The sequence below is a fragment of the Gasterosteus aculeatus genome, chromosome 5 (assembly GCF_964276395.1).
Source record: "Gasterosteus aculeatus chromosome 5, fGasAcu3.hap1.1, whole genome shotgun sequence".
NCBI classification, from domain to species: domain Eukaryota; kingdom Metazoa; phylum Chordata; class Actinopteri; order Perciformes; family Gasterosteidae; genus Gasterosteus; species Gasterosteus aculeatus.
The window spans coordinates 11,640,513-11,660,104 of NC_135692.1; the positions used below are offsets into that span (position 1 = coordinate 11,640,513).

General features: G+C 43.7%; 1 protein-coding gene across 2 annotated transcripts; it reads right to left on the bottom strand.

Moving 5' to 3' along the window:
* Positions 1-9,826: 9,826 nt before the first annotated feature.
* Positions 9,827-19,243, bottom strand: chatb (choline O-acetyltransferase b). 2 transcript variants are annotated; one of them, XM_040177186.2, is made up of 15 exons: positions 19,096-19,243; positions 18,450-18,565; positions 17,577-17,768; positions 16,849-16,967; positions 15,562-15,615; positions 15,220-15,400; positions 14,323-14,500; positions 14,067-14,236; positions 13,888-13,988; positions 13,669-13,797; positions 13,450-13,572; positions 13,213-13,354; positions 12,914-12,976; positions 12,659-12,796; positions 9,827-12,163 (listed from the first exon to the last, which is right to left on the bottom strand). In XM_040177186.2, the coding sequence occupies exons 2-15, from the start codon at positions 18,492-18,494 to the stop codon at positions 11,909-11,911; spliced, it is 1,890 nt and encodes a 629-aa protein (XP_040033120.2). In that variant the 5' UTR covers positions 18,495-18,565; positions 19,096-19,243; the 3' UTR covers positions 9,827-11,908. The 2 variants fall into 2 exon arrangements, with proteins under 2 accessions (XP_040033120.2, XP_077959528.1); XM_078103402.1 differs by having other exon boundaries at positions 18,450-18,560; positions 19,096-19,200.
* Between the last annotated feature and the right edge of the window lie 349 nt (positions 19,244-19,592).

The window sequence follows — 19,592 nt, forward strand, 5'->3', positions numbered from 1 at the left end:
TGCAATATTCCATTTTTTTTATATTGCCAACGTTTTATTCTGAAGCACCGCTTGAAGAAAGCCACAAATGTCAGCAATACATCTCGGAATGAGGGCCTCTTGTCCCATGAATGTTACGGGCACAATGACTTGCCATTTATCTTTCCCCAGCTATTGCTTCACTCTTTCACTCACAGTTTAATAAGGTCATAGCTTTTATCTAAACTTTACATGACACCTCATTAAGTAAAGAGTAGATCATAGAACATCCAGTCAATGGGGCTCCTGGGTGATTTCTCCCTTTGTCAGAGGAAACACTGCCTCATTTGCATGAAGGACAAACCGTTTAAAGTCTCACTGGTCAGACGTTTGGCAATTCGCGTTCTGGGTTCATTTTGGCCAAAATCCCAATTTGAGGAGTTCACATTATTGAAAACTTGATATATATATATTTAACACCCTGTTATGGATCAAATGCATCTTGAAGCTAGTTGATTATAGACACAATACTTTGAATTTCAGTCATGATACATGCCGCATATATTATATATATATATATATATATATATATATATATTATATATCATATATTAAGCTGTCATCTCTCTATTCACAGTTTAACCAGTCAACAGCAGTGTAGTGACCAATCACTTTTAGTTGAATATTAAATCAGTTTTATCCCCAGAACGTGTACGACGCTGAATGGAGTCCTGGAAATCACGAGTCTGAGGCTTTTTAGAGCTGTCTGCTGTCGTGGAATCAGGACTTTGGGTAGGTGGGTCCCTCTTTGTGGCTTGCTGAGTTCAAAAAGAGTTTGCTTTGGTGGCGTCTCTCCGAAGGGGTTCCATCATAGGCACACAGGGGTACCCGACCGAATTGATCCCCCTTCAGTGAGCCACATGTGAGTCTTTGACCTTTCGGCTATAATCTGTCATGAAGTCGCAAACAGTGTTTAGTCCTAAACATGACTCATGACTGTGCTGCACATCAGATAAATAATGCAGCTGGCAGATGAGACTTTGAACTACATGAGGTTGGGTTAATTGCAAAAAGAATATCACAGATGTACCTCTTTTCTGTTTTGATCATTTTAGTATAATCTTTTCACTTATTTTGCTTTAATGCTTTCATTATTTTTTGGTGCACAAGTGTGGAGAACATTTACCCAAATCGACGAAGAGCAATCTAGTTGGTATTTTAAAATGCATTTGTATCCAGATTATTGATTCTTGAACGTTTTGTTGAAGCATGTAAAAGAGCCGTTAACAGCTCAAATGGCTATTTGGGGGTTTGAGTAGTTTTGAATTTGAAATTAGGGGATCAAGCACGTGCGTCACGTATTGTAATTGAGCAATGCTACACGTACAGTAACTGCAGTTTTTCTTTATTTTATTGAATGCCAGAGAACAAGGAAATTGCATCAAACAGTTCCTAATTAGATCCTTTTGGAAAATGGCAGATGATCTTTCCAAATTGTCTTTGTTTCCATCCAAGAAGGTCAGCTGTGATAATGTAGGGTGCTCTATTATAAATGGGCGGCCTATGTTAATTATTTGCTATTTACTTCATACATCCTTATTATTTTGAATCATTAGTGGAAACTCCCTGCAGTGTTTGAGGGAGGGATGTGAGGATCTCTTGGCCGCAGATTAGAGGCATATTCAGCTGAATATTGATTTGTTTGACGGAACCATGGGAGCTGTGCCTTCTATTTGTCATGTGAGCGCATGACACAAAACTGACTCCTTGTCGCGGGCTGCCTTTTGGTAAACATTCATACTTTGTCCTTTCATGACAAACACATCTTGCTTGTGATGTATTACTATTTTACGATATTGGTAAAAATAATCTGTTCCAAATAAAAAAAAAAAACATGTTAAATATCAGATTAGTTTCACCAACTTTGCAGCCAGGCTTGTGTCCATGTTTTGACCGCTGGATTGTTACCACAGTATCACAGGAGTGATAATGTAATATATAAGTAGTAATAAGCTTAAGTTTAAGTTTGTTAGGTTTCTTTCGCATTATAAGCAATTCAATGGCGTGTTCCAAGGGATTTTATTTATTAAAAACATGTTTTTTATTTATTCGACGGACCCCTCGGGCGCACCGTGTCACCAGTTAGCTCGCTGAAATGGGACACAGTCAAACGAGCCGTAGCGGTGAATATGACGCCCGTTATTGTTCTTGGGAAAGTCAGTTGCAGGTTCCAGACTGCTTGAAGCTAATCACTGTTATTGCAACAAATTACAGCCCCGGAGATGAAAGCCAATATTCTGTTACACAAGCGTTTTTTTCTCCCAGCCGCTGAACCATAATGTTCCTTTGCAGACAGGATGTCCGCCTTGTCATGCTCACGTCCTTCTTCCAAATCAATTTTTGTAAAACGTCGTCAGGCCTCGCTGCCGTAACTGTTAGCATGTTTGAACTCGGCGTGACCTAGAACGTTTCATCACTTTCCCTCCGCGTCCCGCGTGGCGCCTCGGCAGTGTCATGGCCGCTCTGGTTTGATGGTAATCGTGTCTGTCCCGCGGCTCCGCTGGTGCTGAGGCGCTTCCTTCGTCCAAAGGCGGTTCCTTCGCTTCTGTGAAAAACCTGCTCGCGTTGTCTTTTTTTTTTTTTAAATTCCGTCTAAACAGCCCGCCGTGCAAAAAAAAAGAGACGGTGGCGGCGGCGTGTAAATCCCTAACAACAACAATTATTCATAAGTGACAGCTTTCTGTGGTCCCTTTTAGCTCAAATGTTTCCACTGCAATTGATCCCCGAGAAAAAAATCAATTTTTATGTGAAAGCCGTAGCTTTTAACCAAACCGACTGCTCGCTCCGAAAGGTCAAGGATTGAGTGAGTGAAGTTATTTCTGCTCATAGTGTTATTAGATTGCCTATCTATCACTGGAGCGTCGGTTGATTGATGCTGACTCGGCTGGAATGAAAGATGGAGCGAGGACATTGTTGCTCCCACACGAGAGACAACGCGGCAACGTGTGTAAGAAGCCCTTGAAGGATACAAAAATGCCGGCTAACCACTGGTTCTGCATCATTTCCCATTTTCTTTTGTTTTTCCTCATAAAACTTCAGTGAAAAAAAAAAGAACTGCTGAACAGGCGATTGTGGAAGGATGTTACCACAAAGTGTGCCCGCAAAGAATGGTCATTTAAGGACATCTACATATTGCTGACCACTTCAAATTCACTTCATTTTGTTAGCTTTCATGTTTGCCTGCTGGTGTCGTTTTACCATATATTAGGATTAATATCAGGATCCTGGATGTCAAATTTTAACCTCCAAAGGCACCAGGTAGGCTCTAATGATATTTCCGTACTCCTGAACTGGAATGTATCTGTTTTCAACTGAAGGCCTCCCTTCGGGCCTTTAATTGAACACTTGTTGCTTCTTCCACCCACGAGGTAGATAACACCATCTGCTCCGTGTCCGCACAAGAAGATTTAAAAAAGAGAAGAATCTATTCTGTTCTCTGGCGAAGCGTTGATGCAACTTTTTTAGGGGAAATGGAACACACATTTTATTCACTTTTTTTTGTTTTTGTTTGTTGCGTCGTGTAAATTTGATGTGAAGCATATATGGGCATATTAGGGTTATTTGTGTATGTTACCCATCTGACAGATGTCTCTCTCTCGCTCTCTCTGGGTTTTCAAAGGTGCAAGAAACAGATGCTTCCCCTACATTTCAAAGGAGACATTTTACTGGCTCTTGGCCTTGATCATTTGCAGGATTAGATCCCAACACATGGCAGCAGTCATTAAATGGGGGAAAAACAATGAGTTTGAGTAAATTTTACTTCACCTTAGACCCAAAAATGAATCAACAGTTCTAACAATTGTTTACATCATTTGACAAGGAAGATTTTGACGATTTCTTTCCTTCCTCCGCTTCGTTGCATTGTGAGGTTTATTATCTTTTGGCATTTGGACTGCTGGCCAAAGAGATTTGAAGACATCAGCTCGGGCATTAACTTGACACACGACTGGTCCCCCTAATCATCCGCAAAATGGATGAATCCCATCACACCTGAACTAAAGGCCTCTTGGTTAGTGTCAATACTTGACATTTCAAAGTTCCTGGCGTGTGTCGTTTGCTGCATGTACGTGAGGACGGGGGACAGCGGGGGGGGGGGGACAGCGGGACGGAGCGACTCAAGACAAAGACCCGTCAACGTCAAGCGCCGCAGGTCGCCTCTTTGTCCGATCGTCCTCAGTGAGACGGGAGCCGTCTGCCTTTTAGTGCTTCTAGAGGAGTGGACCTCTAGGCTCTGCCTGGGAACGGGCTTGTTATGGAGCTGTCACTGCCCCCCCCACCTCCCCCCCCCCACACACCCGCCTCATCGACGTTTGAACAGGATGTATGCAGAGTTTAAAGGAAAAGCACAAACAAATTAGTTCTGTTAACACCTCAGTTTACGTTTTCTTCACTGTTAGTTTTTTTTTTTTTCTGTGACAAAACAGTAATTACAGTGATTTGAAAGCACAGTGGATTTGCCATTAAGGCTGCACAGGGGGGAGGGGAGAGGGGGTGGCGGGGTTCCTGGTAAGAAAGTGAATCCCTGCTGGGCCTTTTCACTGAATGTTAATTGGATTTAATCAGTGAAAGCCCTCCAGACCTTTCAAAACATCCTTTTTAATCAAAACACAAATGGAGGAGACGTGATAAAAGTGATTGCAAGTGTCATAACTCGAGGCGATTTAGGACTTGTAATTGAAATAATTATTTTATCCTCTTACTCTGCTTAACATCTTATTCATGATCAAGTACTTCATTTGTGATTGGCTGATGTAGTAATAGTCGGGATAACACGGTAGGGGGAGGGCTGTGTGGAAAGGATATAACTGCTGTTGTTTTGTTTTTTTCTTCTCTCTTACTTAGGAACGATGGACTAAACTGACTTTACCGACGTTGCACCCCGGCACGTGCAGCGTAGATGATTCAATCTGCGAACAAATCTCATTGACAAACTACCGGCACTGAGAGCAAACCCAGAGAAACGCTAAAGAGAGAATACCAATATCTATTCACCAGCCATTTAGGGTTGGCTACACTTCCCTGAAGCGGAAAAGTGGATCAGACCTTTCTTTCCTCCTGCTGCTCAATTACCAAAGCGTCCATAAAAACCTGAAGTTCTGTCTCCAGAGTGAGATATTGTCGCGCCGCACGTGGCAATAAGAGCAGATTTAGGATGAGCCTCTCTCCGCGGTGACAGAGGCTCTGCACAGGCAGCCTCTCCGTCACCAGATATACACTGCCCCCCCTCGCCGCTGATTAAAGATGGACCCAATACACCACGGCTGGCTCCTCCCTGCTCCTCCTTCCTCCTTCGTGGCCCGGGCCTCCTGGAAGTTAATGGACGCAGACGAGCTCAATGCGCAGAAAGCACACACGCCGGCCGTAGAGTTTTACTGACTGCGCGGCCCATTACGTTCCTAATGCCTTCACCATTTTTCTCATAACACCTCTTAATGGTCGGGCTAAGTTTACTTCTGAGGGAGCTCCCCAGTGCACCGTTGGCTGGTCATAGTCTGTGCATGTGTTTGGATTTCAGCTGTGGTGTTTGACTTCACGAGGAGGGACAGTCACAGAAATCTTGTTTTCAAGCTTGTCGTCCGAATGTGTAGAACTGGGTGTACTTAAAAGTATTATTTCGGAACATTCAAAATAAGAATTTGAAGACTATGGGGGAAGGACGGGACGTCCTTTCACTCTCCTGTTGGGATTGTATGTTGTATGTTGTGAACGGCACAACTTTCATGGAATATCGTTGGACCTCAGAACAGAGGCAGCTGTAAACTGGAATGTATTTGGTCCAAGCTCAAATATTGGAGACTTTAAAAAGTCTTTATTTGTGTATAAAATCCCATTAGCTTGAAAATGGGCTTTGTCTCCTTTCGCCGAACAAGCGGATGAACACACACACACCTCCGTTGTCCCATCTGTTGGCGTGGCGTTGGCTCCTCTTAATGGGTCGCTGTAATTGGCTCGTTGGGGAAGCGGGGCGCCGCGTCTTGGTGTGCGCTTTGCTTTACCGGAGTCCTCAGAGCAAAGAGCTATTGGCAGCTGTGTGCCGCACCTCTGTTCACGTCCACCGGGCCCCGCGCACAGCTCTGCTCCACGGGGACGACGCTTCTAGGGCAAATGGCCACCTGGGAGCTGAGCGTTTAATGAAGCACAACATTTCATTTTTTTAAATTTTTTTTTTACACCTTTTCTCCTGAATAAGCCCCTTTTCCCAGCGCTTACAATCCCTCCATCTAACATCTGGCATGGCAGCAGCACAGATCTGTTTGCGGAACAGTGAGGGAATTGCCTTTTTTTGCAGTGTGTCTCACATGACCAGAGACACGGAGCCTACATGCACGCAAACCCATGCCTTTTTATTTGCCCTCGTGACAGTATAGCTATTAGCTGCCTGGTGGCGGGTTTTCACTTGTCATGCATTATGAGGTATCCTTCCAACTCATGGCCAGTTCACAAATTTCAACGCCATGCCGAGATGGGGTTTGTGAGGAGAGTGCAGTACTACTAATGAGCTCCTTCCATCTAACTTTCATCCCTCCTGTCGCCTTGTATCCATTCACATTTGGCTCTCATGCGACCGAGTGTCTCTCATGCTGAACCTGGAGGCCGCGCAGGCGGACAAATGGTTGTTACTCCGATGTCCGGGGCAGCATTTTTAGCGATTGTCTCTATGCCGTTGACATGATTGCACAACCGTTTTCCCTTCTCAACTCTCATCGAGTCATGAACTCTCACTTTCTCCCTTTGTTTGTTTCTGCTCAGATCCGGTGAGTCCACGTGTGCGCTCGAGAAGCGAGGCTTCCGCGCTGCGCCGCGCGCGCGCGACACTGTGCTTGTGACGATGATCGTGATTAGAAAGCTAATGATAAATGACCATTGAGACCCTTTCGTTTACTATCTCCATTATTGATTCAGAAAGCTCTTTCACTGAGGCCACTCAAATTAGCCAACCGCTAGGGGAGACGTCGCCGAGGCCGAGGTATGAATCATTCCCCTGAGCAGGAGCCGTGGCAGGCCTGCGACGCGCATTTCCACCACCTGAGATTTACGCGCAGCCCCCACGATCGGGATCCTCTCCACCTGGTCATCTTCAAAATTGGTTATTGATCTTCCAATCGCGAAAATGAATCATACCTTGCCAACGCTGTTTAGGCACCGCGTTCACAGCGTAGCTCGGTTCGTGTCGCGCGCCGACATGCAGCCGGAGGATGGAGTGCGTCGTTTTCCCCGCGAGAAAACGAATACCTGCGCGGAACGGGGGAGTAAATAGGAAAAAGAAATTAGGGGTCTACCATTAGATGAGGAAGTGTCATGTTGTCATCCAGCAGAGGCTCATTATAACACATCAAAACAGCCGGAGAAGCTTTTTGACAGTCGCTCAGGTGAGGAGCTTGAAGTCGGCCACTGTGGTGATGTGCAACAACGTGTGTTTATGTGGCTGTAGGGATTTTAATATTTTTATTTGAGAATAATTGCAGCGTCCTTGATATTAGTATACTACAGCTCTTCAGCAAACTAGAAGTCGTTCATGCTGTGTTTTAGGAATTTTTCTTTTATGTGACGGAAACAAAACCTCTTAATTCTGCCGCTGTTTAAAAAAAAGCCGTAATGGATACATCCCGTATGAAGCTGGAGTACACAGCAGTCTGTCATGGCAGTACATTTATGGACATCACACCTAAATGGGGAAGTACTGCTTTTCAGCTTTTGGCGTGTCTATATTTTGGCATATTATTTAATGGGGCTTCACTTCTTGCCCAATTAGGCTCCTAGACGGTGTGTAAATGGAGTGTCCGCTCTGTGAGCAGTTTCCCCATAAATGCCAGAACGGCCATTATCAGAATCCACTTCTGAGTGGAAACAGACAGCTATAATATGGACTTTTGCCTTAATTGAAAGATTGTGGGTTTGGCAATCTTTCAATTTCTTCCTTAAATGTCAATATCGGACACACAGACAATGGGACATTTTTGTTTCCTGTACCGTCTTTGGAAGAATATGTCAAGCTCAATTTAAATTCCAAGATGGCTGCTCCATTTCTCGTGACTTCTGTATTACCAATGACATATTGACCATGGGTGTAGGACATTTGGATGACTGGATCACTGTAACAAATTGGCCGTTGAATGTAGTCATATTATAATCTTGTAGCTGTGGACTTTGAGTCATTTGCAGTCATGTTCAGTTACAGGGGCTCATTAAGATGTCAGAGATTAGTGATTACGGCACATGATTTGTGAGAGCCGAGGCGCTCGCTTGTTGAGCATCTCCATTGGAGACTCATTTAACAAATTGATGCCTTTTCTTTGGTATTAACATGCAAATATTTGACGTTTCCATTTGTTTGAAACTCTAATTGTGGCCTTGAAACTACGTATGATTTCCTACCTTTTCCTGCCGAGTGTCTGATTGCACAGTGGTGGATTTTGTAACTCCTCCCTGTTGAGGAGGATGATTTTTTACGTAGGAGGGTTTTAACTTCAACAGACTTCCTCTGCTTTGCTTGTATTCTTCTTAGTAAAGGAAGAAATGCAGCCACACTGGCTTTTTTTTTTGTTTCACCCTGAACTCCGGCTGGCCTGTAAGAAGGGCGGAGGGAATCTGGATGGACAGACCCTCCTCCACCCTCCCCCTCTGCCTCCGTCCGCTGCGTGGCAAACACTTATTACTGGTAATCTACCCCCATCATCCATCTCCAGGTGGGCTTCCGTCATTGATCTCCACGCCGAAGCTTGTCACCGGCCAGATGAAAGCGCCGGTCGCCGCCAGCACTGACTTCAGATGACCGGGCTTAATGTTCTGTCGATGGACTCACATCTGGACAGCCGGTTTCAGAGCGGCGAGGGGACTTGCTCAGCAGTGTGAGATGTTTTCCTCACAATGCTCTTCAATACCAAATTCCAGCCTAAAAAACCCCCCCAAAATGCATCAGAGTTTAATGAGACTTGATATTGATCTTCTATGGCCTCTTTGGTTGCCATAGAAGCAACACAATGGGACATCATCCGCCACAGCCAATCAAATCCATTCCTTGTGTACTTTGTATTGTAAATGTTTCTATTTTAGGATCATCAACGAAATATAAAATAAGGGGGCTGTACATTTCCCCTGCCTGTCTTTAAATTATGAACCACAAGAAAATGGGGCCATTGCCCGAAAAGAAAAATGTGGAGGCTGGTGGCGCTCGAGGACTAATGGGAAGCCTGATCCGTATATATATGTGATATAGCAGCAGCATGGTCCTTTTGCCACTAACACACTGAACTGTTTTCACCCATGTGAGTCGGCAATATTCTTTTTCTTTTCTTTTTAGCAATTTTTATTCCAAATTTGGACCAGTTGCACCTTTTTGGGGGGTCCGCTTGATTGACCTTGTTCAGTGTTTTAACCATTGGATAACGATGTTCTAGTCAAGACCTTTCAGACGGCGATGGAAACGAGGCCATCTGTTGGGAGTGTGTCAGTGAAGTGGACAACAGGCTAATGGACGGACAATCCTGAACAAACGAGTCCAGTTGTCTCTTCAGCCGGAGTTGTACTTGCCATTGAGCTTAGTTCTAAAGCTGTGTTATCGCACCACGATGTTTGAAAACAAGAATTAAAGTGAGAAGATTCGCCCCTGTGTGTGATATCTGAATTAAGACTAAAATCGTGGAGCAATTTGGGAAGTTGTAAAAAAAAAAAAAATAGTCCAGTATTATTTGTGACAAACTAAATATAATGTAGAACCCAGAACGCTAACTGTGTGCCATCAAACCCAGATAAAGATTCATTCAGCAAATATGTCATCAATTTTAACAATAAAAAACGCACAATTAGATAGTTTAGAGTTTGTTTTATTTCTGGAACAGTCACTTTTTGCTACATAACAGTTTAATACAGTTTCATTTAGCGATGTCTTCTATCGGTAACATATGGTTGTAGCCTACAAAAATAAATCAGCTTTTTGTTTTGTTTGTCTTTGATCAACATGAGTTTTCACTGAGCATTCATTGAATGTTAAAACACTTCATGAAGCACAGTGTTCAGGATGTGTCACACATTAATTATAATTTAAAAATATATATGATAGATGAGTGCAACATTTATACTATGGGAAAACCCAATGAACAACACCAACACCAACACCAATGAACAACACGTGACAAATATTCCATCATCCATATCATTTCCATGTAACACTGATTAGATCACAAACAAATCCACTTTACTTTAGAGGTAAAACATTCAACATTTAGATAATATTACATCTGGCAGGAAAACATTTTACATCACTTTATTTTAAGGCATTGTTGTTACTATTTGTACATTACAGGTCATTTAGCAGACGCTTTTATCCAAAGCGACTTACATTACACTTTAAACCCTTGGCTTTTACATTTTGCCCAGGGAGCAATTAGGGGTTGGGTGTCTTGCTCAGGGACACTTTGACTTGAGACATGGGGCAGCTGGGACTTGAACCACCAACCTTGCAGTTCCCAGCACACCCTCTCTACCCCCTGCGCCACAATGACCCCACTTGTAGTTATATTTATCATTGTATAATCTTTTAATTTCAACATGAAAAAATACAGATAGTATAAAAGAATAAACATGCAACTTGTTTTGCTTATAGTCTTTTTGTGACATTGATTTTGAAATCATCTACATGGTTCACATTCACTTTGGCTGATGATTGAGGTTCACCTTGATTCAGAACGGCAAATATCTTCACATTTTCAACACTACAGCTCACTGATTCCATTTTTTGTTTAGATCAAGCATCACAGAATCAAATACAATAGACATTTGTAGAAGAATCTGGGTAAAAGTACATTTTGAATTGATATTTTTCCACCAAACAGCATGTACGACAAAGATTGCTGTAAATGAATTTGAACGTTAAATATAATGTCTGATATTTCTGATTATCAAATATAGTTTATATAATATTACACAAGCTCCATGCGTCTAAAGAGTTGATTTGGTAAATTGCACATGTACCCTCACTGCACTTGCTTTTGTTTTATTGCACTAAAGTAAATCCCTTATTCTACCTCTGAGTGCATTACAAAGCACTGAAATACACATAAATACAGTGGTTTGCCTCATTCTCCACCGGACTGTATTTTAATTACAAAGTAGCACAGTATTGTACTTAATTAACTAGTGCCAAGACATGGAACACGCACACACAAACATAGAGTACATCTAGCTGACCTTAAATGAACCACTGGAACCACATCGGTTTTCCCTGTACACACATGATTCATATCAACTTTTTATAAATATCTTAAAGTGCCTCTTCAGACTTCACATGTACACAGGCTCTTTGGAAACATTGTGGTCTCCATAGACTAAAAATATTAAATAAATAGCACATTAAAATGGATCCAGTGGAGGATATAATATAACCGATCCAGTTTGTTTGTTTTTTAGCTGATGGCACACAAAGTGAAATCACATTTACAGGATGTCATGGTTGTAGAATCTTAAATATATATCTTTTTTATACTTATAGTACTATACAGAATATTCTCAAATACATTACTACTCTACGTGTGTGAGATATACTTTGGGATCGGCCCAGCTAATTGGCTCTGGTGGGGGGAGTTGCCCCCCTCGTCAGTGCTACAAAGCGGCCATGGCTTCAGTTTCCTAAATGCAGCAGACCAGATAATCTCAGTCTGCCGCGTCAAATCACGTAGGTCATCACCATGACGTCTATTCATACCCACTTTTCATTCACATCACATATTTTAACATTTACATAGTATGCATGAACTTTAAGGCTTGGTTTTGCTGTTAAAGGAACACTATTGCACAGACAACAAATACACACAAATGCATCTAAACTACTGAGTGGAGTTGAGTGGAGCAGCCCGAGTGGGCCTCCTCTCCCAGCGTGGCTTACTTCCCTGATTCATGGCCGCAGGTCGGCTCCCTGGCCGCCATCGGCCCGTTTGGTGGCCGCGGCGCCGCTTCTATTGCACACGTCCCTGATTTCCTCCAGGCTCTCGTTGAGCGCTTTGACAAAAACGGCCGAGCTCGTCTGCGTGTTCTCCCAGAAACTCGACACGCAGAAGATGATGTGGTCCGACTGCGGGTTGTAACAGGCGCCGTAGCCGTTGGGCACCACGGGGCCGTAGCAGCAGAACATTTCCACTGTGGTTGGGACCTGATGCAAGAGCACACAGGGAGGGTTGGACCGGTTAAGGGAATGGGGGGGAAATGGATGTGTTATTGCTTTATCGGTTGACTCTTTCCTGGGATTAATCATTGAGCACGTACGTATTCAGGGAATCAACAGAACAATTCTCATCCAAAGCGATACATATTCTATTTTAAGTGCTGAAAAGCCAAAGCTTTGATCTAATTGAATACACTCATTGAAGAGGGCAACAGTGTTTGGCAGGGTCTCCAATTAAAATATTATAACAGCAAGTACAGAACCCTCTGTGAGGATCCCAAACACCAGCAGAAACTATATTTCATTTCCTCTTTTGCATCTCTTTTCGAGAGGCCATCTTGGTTCTCTTTACTGACTATACAGTGTTGAACACCGGGCTGTTTTTTCTCTCCCTGAACCAGCATTGGTGTTTTTGGTATCTTCATCCAGAAGAAATCATCTCAAGCTGGCGTTATGTTAGAATAGAGCGGGATCACGTGTTACCTGACTGGTTGAAAGGACAAACTGGTTACTGGCCAAATATGTGTCATCGCAGAAGATCTCCGGCTTCGCCACGTTGAGCTCCTTTGCGATCCTCAGAAGCCCGAGGAGATGATTGTCTATTGCCATTCCTGTAATAGCCTGAGAAATATTTTTATGCAGTGACGTCTGATGCTCAAAATATATTTTGAGACAAAGTCAAGCATTTAAATGCAGTCACAACGATGAGACTTACAAAGGCTGGTTTATTATACTTACTGCAATTGTATAATTTGTCTGGGCATTAATTGCATCAATCAATCGTCTGATTTTTTCTGAGTCCTGTTGATAAAAAAAGAAAGAAAAGTAGCACAAGGCACTTTTTACATTGAATGAAAAGGGAGCAGTGAAGCCGGTAAATTCATTTTTCATAGTCCCATTAAATCTGCAGGGAGATCATCTGTTTGGACGAGTACACCGGGATCGGCGAGGCGACTGGTCGCACCTGTTTCATCTAAGCAGGTGTGATAAACAGTAATGTGGGAGTAATTGGAGTCAAAGTGAGAAAAATGACTCACGGAGACATTGGCCCTCTCGTCTGTCATGGACATCACAAAGGCCAGGGCCTCGGGGGTGGCGGAGCGAATGTTGTCAACCCGACCTTGTTGGAAGCGGCGAATGGACGCACTCTCATAAGTGGTAACAAGCCTTCTGTTGCATCTACGTAATGAGACACAATCGGGACATCATCAGGGTATCCGGAAGGTCGCATTGGTGGCCAATTTTTGAAGCTGGAGATCCTGAAAGTGCTTTACTTGTAAAAGGCAAGTTGTAAGGCGACTTGTATGAATGCATCTGGACTCATCTTCTGTTTTTTTATGAATTCTTTCCCATAAACATTGAACTTGAACACATCCATGTCAAGATTATCCACCACCCTGGAGAACAAAACACGGACAACGTGAGACACGGTGTCAATGGATGGAACTATTTGTAGATCTGGTCAAGTGTCGGCTCGTTGGTGTTGGTCTTGCCTCTGCAGTCTGTCTCCAGAAGCTGTTAAGAGTCCTTGGATGTGCGCGTTGCATTTCCACGGCAGCCTTCTCGGAGCGGGGAGCTTTCTGATGCTGGACGATCTCGCCATCTTGGAGGCACCCGCTGCTCTGTTCAAGGCGACGACAGAAAGCGCGTCTCCCTTACTGTTTGGCCTCGGCGGCATTCATTGACGACGACGCTCCGTGTGCGTGACTTACATGTATTTCACCAGGTATTCAGAGCATTGCACCATGACTATTCCCTCAAACGCCGAATGCTCGCACACAACTCCGCATATCCCGTCCATTCCTACAACAAACTGAGGGGAGGGGGGATCAGCTAACGGGCGCAGACTCCACATTTATGGAGAATTCGAGTGACTTCAATGTTGCCCTACCTGCATTGACTTGTCATACCAGCGGTTCGCCCCGTTCTTCTCGCGGCCGCCGCCGTGCAGCATCATCAGGGCCCTGTTGGTGTCCCTGGGCTCCAGCCCGCCAGGCTCGTCCAGACACACCACACACAGACAGCTCTCGATCAGGGCCAGAGAGTCCCTGTTGGTTTGATCTGGATGAAAGAGGGGGGGGGGGGGGAGACTATTTGAGATTTGTTTACGGTTGTTAAAAACACAGAGAAGCGTTTGAGGGCGAGACCTTTGGTGAGTGCATCTCTGGCTTGTGCCCATTCTGTTCTCCCATCAGATGTCAGGATGCCAAAAGGAGGGAGCTTCTCATCCGCCTTCTCTGCCATTGTCATGATTTCCTCCAGTTGAGATAAGATCTCAGACTCGGTGAGCTGCTTGCTGTTTGCGACTACATCCAACACGAAAAACTAGTGAAAAGAAAAAGACAAAGAAATCCTGTGCACATGATACCACTTAGATGTCTCCCGGTCTGCTAATAATCAATCATATCTGAGTTTATTGTTAGAGCGGTACGGTACCTGAACAGCTGTCTACTGCGACCAGTTAAAGACACGACTCAAGGAAGCTCTGGCAGATTCAATCAACAGTAATTTAGTTAACCGACTGTATCTCCATAGGGACCGGCCCTTATGTGCCACAGATTGATAGTTCCCAGATCCATTTCCAGGTGGGAGCTCCTACTGAGCCTCTTTCTGAGGTTATTTAAAGGCACAATCACTGAGCTAAATTGAATCAGAATAGTAAAGTTTGACCTCAGACCTGCATGTTAGCGACACAAGGGTTGATGCATTTATGTGCATCTCTATAGAGAATTGTAACTGCAATTGTAGGCAGGCTGTCTCGTTACAGATACTGAAATCTGATGATGGGATAATTTATCTGCACTACAGGCCAGTATTGCTGCATGTAATATTAAATCCATCACAACTCAGGAGGTAAGGAAAAAGCAGGCGAACCAAGGCAAATTCACAAATCTGACATGATGTCCTCTCTCAACTTTCAGCATCAATCCCAAAAAACCCTCAAAATCATCTTTGCATTTAGTTATATTCTCTCTCAAATGGAAAGGACACTATTCGCAGTGTGATGAAGTGCAAAAAGTTTCCTCAGAGGCGGGTGCGCTGACCTGGTTCTTGCACGCCACAATAATGTGCCGCGGCGCTGAGGAGGCCGCGTCCATCTGGACCTCCAGCGTGTCCGTCTTTAACCCCGGGTAGCGATAGGACTTGAAGAGGCGGTAGTACTGCTCCATGCACAGAGGCGTCCCAGCTAGCTGGCCTCGAGCAAAATCCACTGGCAGCGCTCGCCTGGGAGACGATATTACACACATGGAATTATTACCTCCAGACCCTCACACTTTATTGTTATCAACTTATTTTACTTTCATCTTCAATTCCCCGTTGGGGTAACATAGCAGGTGTGGGCTGAAGGTGCACGGTGGCAGGTAATTCATTACCAGTGAACTTACGCATCAATGAGAGCAGCATACTCCAACACTCCGCCGATGAGACCGGCAGCAAATCTTAAAGGAGTGAGAAATTTAGAAAGGGGAATTTAAAAAGAACACGACACACTGAACATGCACGGCGAACCGGTGGCTGACCATGATTGGATCTGCTCTCATCTCTCACAGGCCCAACAGTAATGACATTATGGGGAATTACTGGGATGCGGTGGGCGGGCTGTGTTTGTGAGTGAGAGAGAGAGAGAGCCAGTCCGCCTGCGTTAGTGGGCGGTGTGGGCAAACAGGGAAAAACACAGAGCCCCGTCAGGTCTCATGTTGTATGTCGTTTGTCTTGCTGTTATTACTTTCAAAGCCGGATCAATACAAAAGGAGGCGGCCGCAGCGCAGCGCTCCCCTAAATGAAGCCCGACCGGCGGCCTCTGCGGTGAGCTCGGCCCCGTCACTCCCAGTCTAATAAGTGTCCGTGTGAGTAGATAGTAGTAGCTCGGGCCGCTCGGGAACTATTCAGTTAGTGCGGCGAGAGTTGGCAATGGCTGATGTTGAGTCACAGGCCCTTGGCGGACTGGTGTGATGTCTGGTGGATCATGGCTCATTTAATAACAGGCAGAGATGCAACAAAGAAATGATGGCAGTGATTTTCTCCATGTCCGCAATTCAGATCTTAATCTGAGTCTGTGCCTGCTGAGATGAACATAAAACCCCGTCAGGAAGCGGGTGATATGCTGCGTACTTTGTATTGTGGTTGGAAAAGTGGTTGTTAGAAGACGCTCAAGCAATCTTGAGTTATTATGGGATAAGGAGTTTTGGGTGGGGCTTTTTTTGGTGGATGTTGGTGTGATGTACTTTACTTACTGGCGTGTCTACTTTCACTTAAATGTGAGATTGCCTGCAGCTCTCAAAATCAGTGAAAATCTGCAGCAAAGTACAAAGACGGTTTCCAACAGAGCTGAGATGAATATTTCAGGGACAGAAGATTTATCTGCTACTCTTTTGCTAATCAGATAATCAATTATGATGCATCATCTGTCTGCTTCCTCAAGTGTGATGATTCTTAGTCCTCTATGAAAGTTGCTGATACATCGTTGAAATAATTTAAGAACATTTGAATGCTTTGTCAGAGTTGCTCATTTTGCATATTGTTTACATGTGGTCACCATACCCTGAAGTGACTTTAGGAGGTTCTCACTTGAATTGCTCATCTCATTAACCGGTTCAGTTAACAGCAGTCGTTACAGAGCCCACGGTAACTCTCTGGTTGGGCAATGGCGGCACCAAAAGTCCAACACATACCTGAGGGCGTCTTTATGGTCTCTGAACGTCTGCTTAGGAAACACCATGACAGGACTGGAGTTGACCGGTAGGGCCAACCGGTTGTTCAAGTACATGTCCTCCAGCCAGTAGTCGTACACCTGGATACAAACACAGGGACGCTTTCTGAGAAATGGGGTCTTTGTCGAGCTTCTTGAACTCAAGTTATTACTGTCAGAGTTGGGCAATGGAGTAAAAAAAGCATTACGGTGTATCACTGCCAGGTGTAGAGGAGAGTGGGAGAGAAGTGGGAGCGTGACAGATTCCACTGAGCTGGATGAGTTGTGAGCTGACCGACTCACCCGGTGAGTCTCCAATAAATACATTTTAAGGTGTTTCACATTCTTGAACTCTTTTATTTACACTCTTTCTTCGAGGAACCGGAGGTCGTCTTTCTTTCTTCTTTTTTTTACACAAAAAACTAAACGAGTCGAGGCCCATTACAAACACTATTGCATTATATCAAATTAAATGAATTAGACTATAATAATAGTGAATAATAAAAGTTATTATTGAAGAAAAATCATTAGAGAATTTTTTTTAATGACTGTATTGAGTTTTCCAAAGTAACGTTTGACGAAGGAGCAACACAACCAAAAACTATTAAGGAAAATTAAAACAAAGGCAAACGTAATTGACACAGCGGGACCAACGGAGGAAAGCAGCCGCGTTTTTATTTTGTCTTGCAAATAGGCAATAGGAGAGTTTACCCAGTTAGTAGTCTTGTCCCTCCTCTCTAAAAGCTTCTTCTGGAGAACCTCTCCAACACCTCCAGGAGCCCCAAACTTCTCCACGACGGCTTTTGTTTTCTTAAACTGCTCCTCCTTCACCAGGTGTTGAACACACTTTAAGTAAGTGTCGAGGGTCTGTTTGAGGGGGGGCACAGGGACCTTCGGCAACATCTGATGTCATAAAAAGAAACACAGGTTGGTATAAATGCTCATAATAAGTAATGAAAGGACAGCAGCTGTTTACAAAGGTTCAGTCTCTCCTCTGATTCAACAGGGGTTCATTAGTGAAAGTGTAATTCTCTCACATCATTTCTTCATGTTTCATTTCATCATTTTTTTATAAGAAGTTGTGTTAATAATTCAACTCAAATGCTTCTAGGCTTATTTGAGAATAAACTCTATGGCTCTTTTGGGACTTGAAACGCTCTTTTTCATTAAATAGGGAACGCACATTGATTATCTTTTCTGTCTGATGTTTGATATTTGCATAAGTGAACTATATATTCAGTTAAGAATGGGTTTCCTACGAATTCCTGGAATTAGATGTTTATTTTACTGTCACACTGTTTTATTCTGGAGAGGGTTACATTTAGAGCCAATCGAACCACAGTAAAACAATGAAAACTTAATTATTAAATGACACAAAATAATTGCAATGCCTGAAAGGCAAAAGCCCCGCTGTCTTTTCTGCCCCCAGCGGCCAGTTAGCGTAAGTGGCGCTGAAATTCAACATTATTACTTTGCCAACTTCAGCACCATGGACAATGCCGAGTGTTACAATACCATAAAAAGAGAATACGTACGTAAGAACTAAACATTTTCGCTGTGAAAGGGAATTGCATGTGTTCATACTTGGATTTTTTTGTCTCTGGCCGTCTGTTTCTCCATGATTGGCATCTTTGCATTCCAGTCCAGTTAGAGGGAAATGATGTAGAGAGCCTTTGGAGACAATCCGGAGTCCGTCTTCCCTTCATGCAGTATGTAAAGATATTTGAAAAGATATCAGACAAGTATAAAAAATAAAAGTAGGCCTTCTGAGAAAGGGAGTTATACAGTGCTGTCTGAAAGTGAACCATCAGGCTTCCATTCTTCATCGTTTTGCAGCTTAATGTAATTTGCTTCATGTCCTTGAATTCCAGCTGCGTCTCATCGCTCACCACCGCAAATAGATGTGCATCTAAAAAGCTCCTCGACGCCTCATTTTTTCCCAAAACAATTAAGTGAAAAGTCTGCCAATATATTGAGAAAATGTGTACTTAGCTGAACTTTGTAATTACATTTTAATGAAATGCTGCTATAATAAATATACAATTATAGATTATTCTGTATCGATGGATGCAAGGTTTAAATAAAAAAGTTAAAGGGTTAACAATTAGAACACTTTTCACAAGACTGAGGCTGACTGTAGAGTAAATGAGTTTTAAAGACACATAATCGTACACGCACCATCAGAGCTCATCCAGAGCATAGACTTTAAAGAGAAGAAAAGGTACCTTACCCGGTCGAGGTCAGATGAGCGAGCGGAAGTTCACATTTCCTCCCACGACCACGCTGTGAAATCCCATTTTAAGTGTACGGCTCCATCGAGGCGCTGGACTTCACTGCCTCGCCTCGCCATAAGGCTGCGACTCCACATTAAAGCGCGCCTTGGAAAAGATGCTGAAGGTGTTTGCGTCCAACCTGCCCCCTTGGGGCAATAAACTCCTCCCATTGAAATCTATTCGTAGAACATATTATCTGACAGCTTGTCCCCCCCCATGCTCCCCCTCCCCTCCCCCCATCCCCTCGATAAGAATTTTACTGTTGAAAAAAGTAGTGACTTTTTGTCCGTCATTCATTGAGAGGTCCTGGGTCGACAGAGACGACACATGTGGTGCGTTTACGGGTCCTACACGTTTTCGGGCAAAATTCTTTAGCCTGACTTTAATGACCGTGGGTTGCACCTGTCGAATATATATATATATATATTAATTTAATGCATCCGTGGCCTTATTT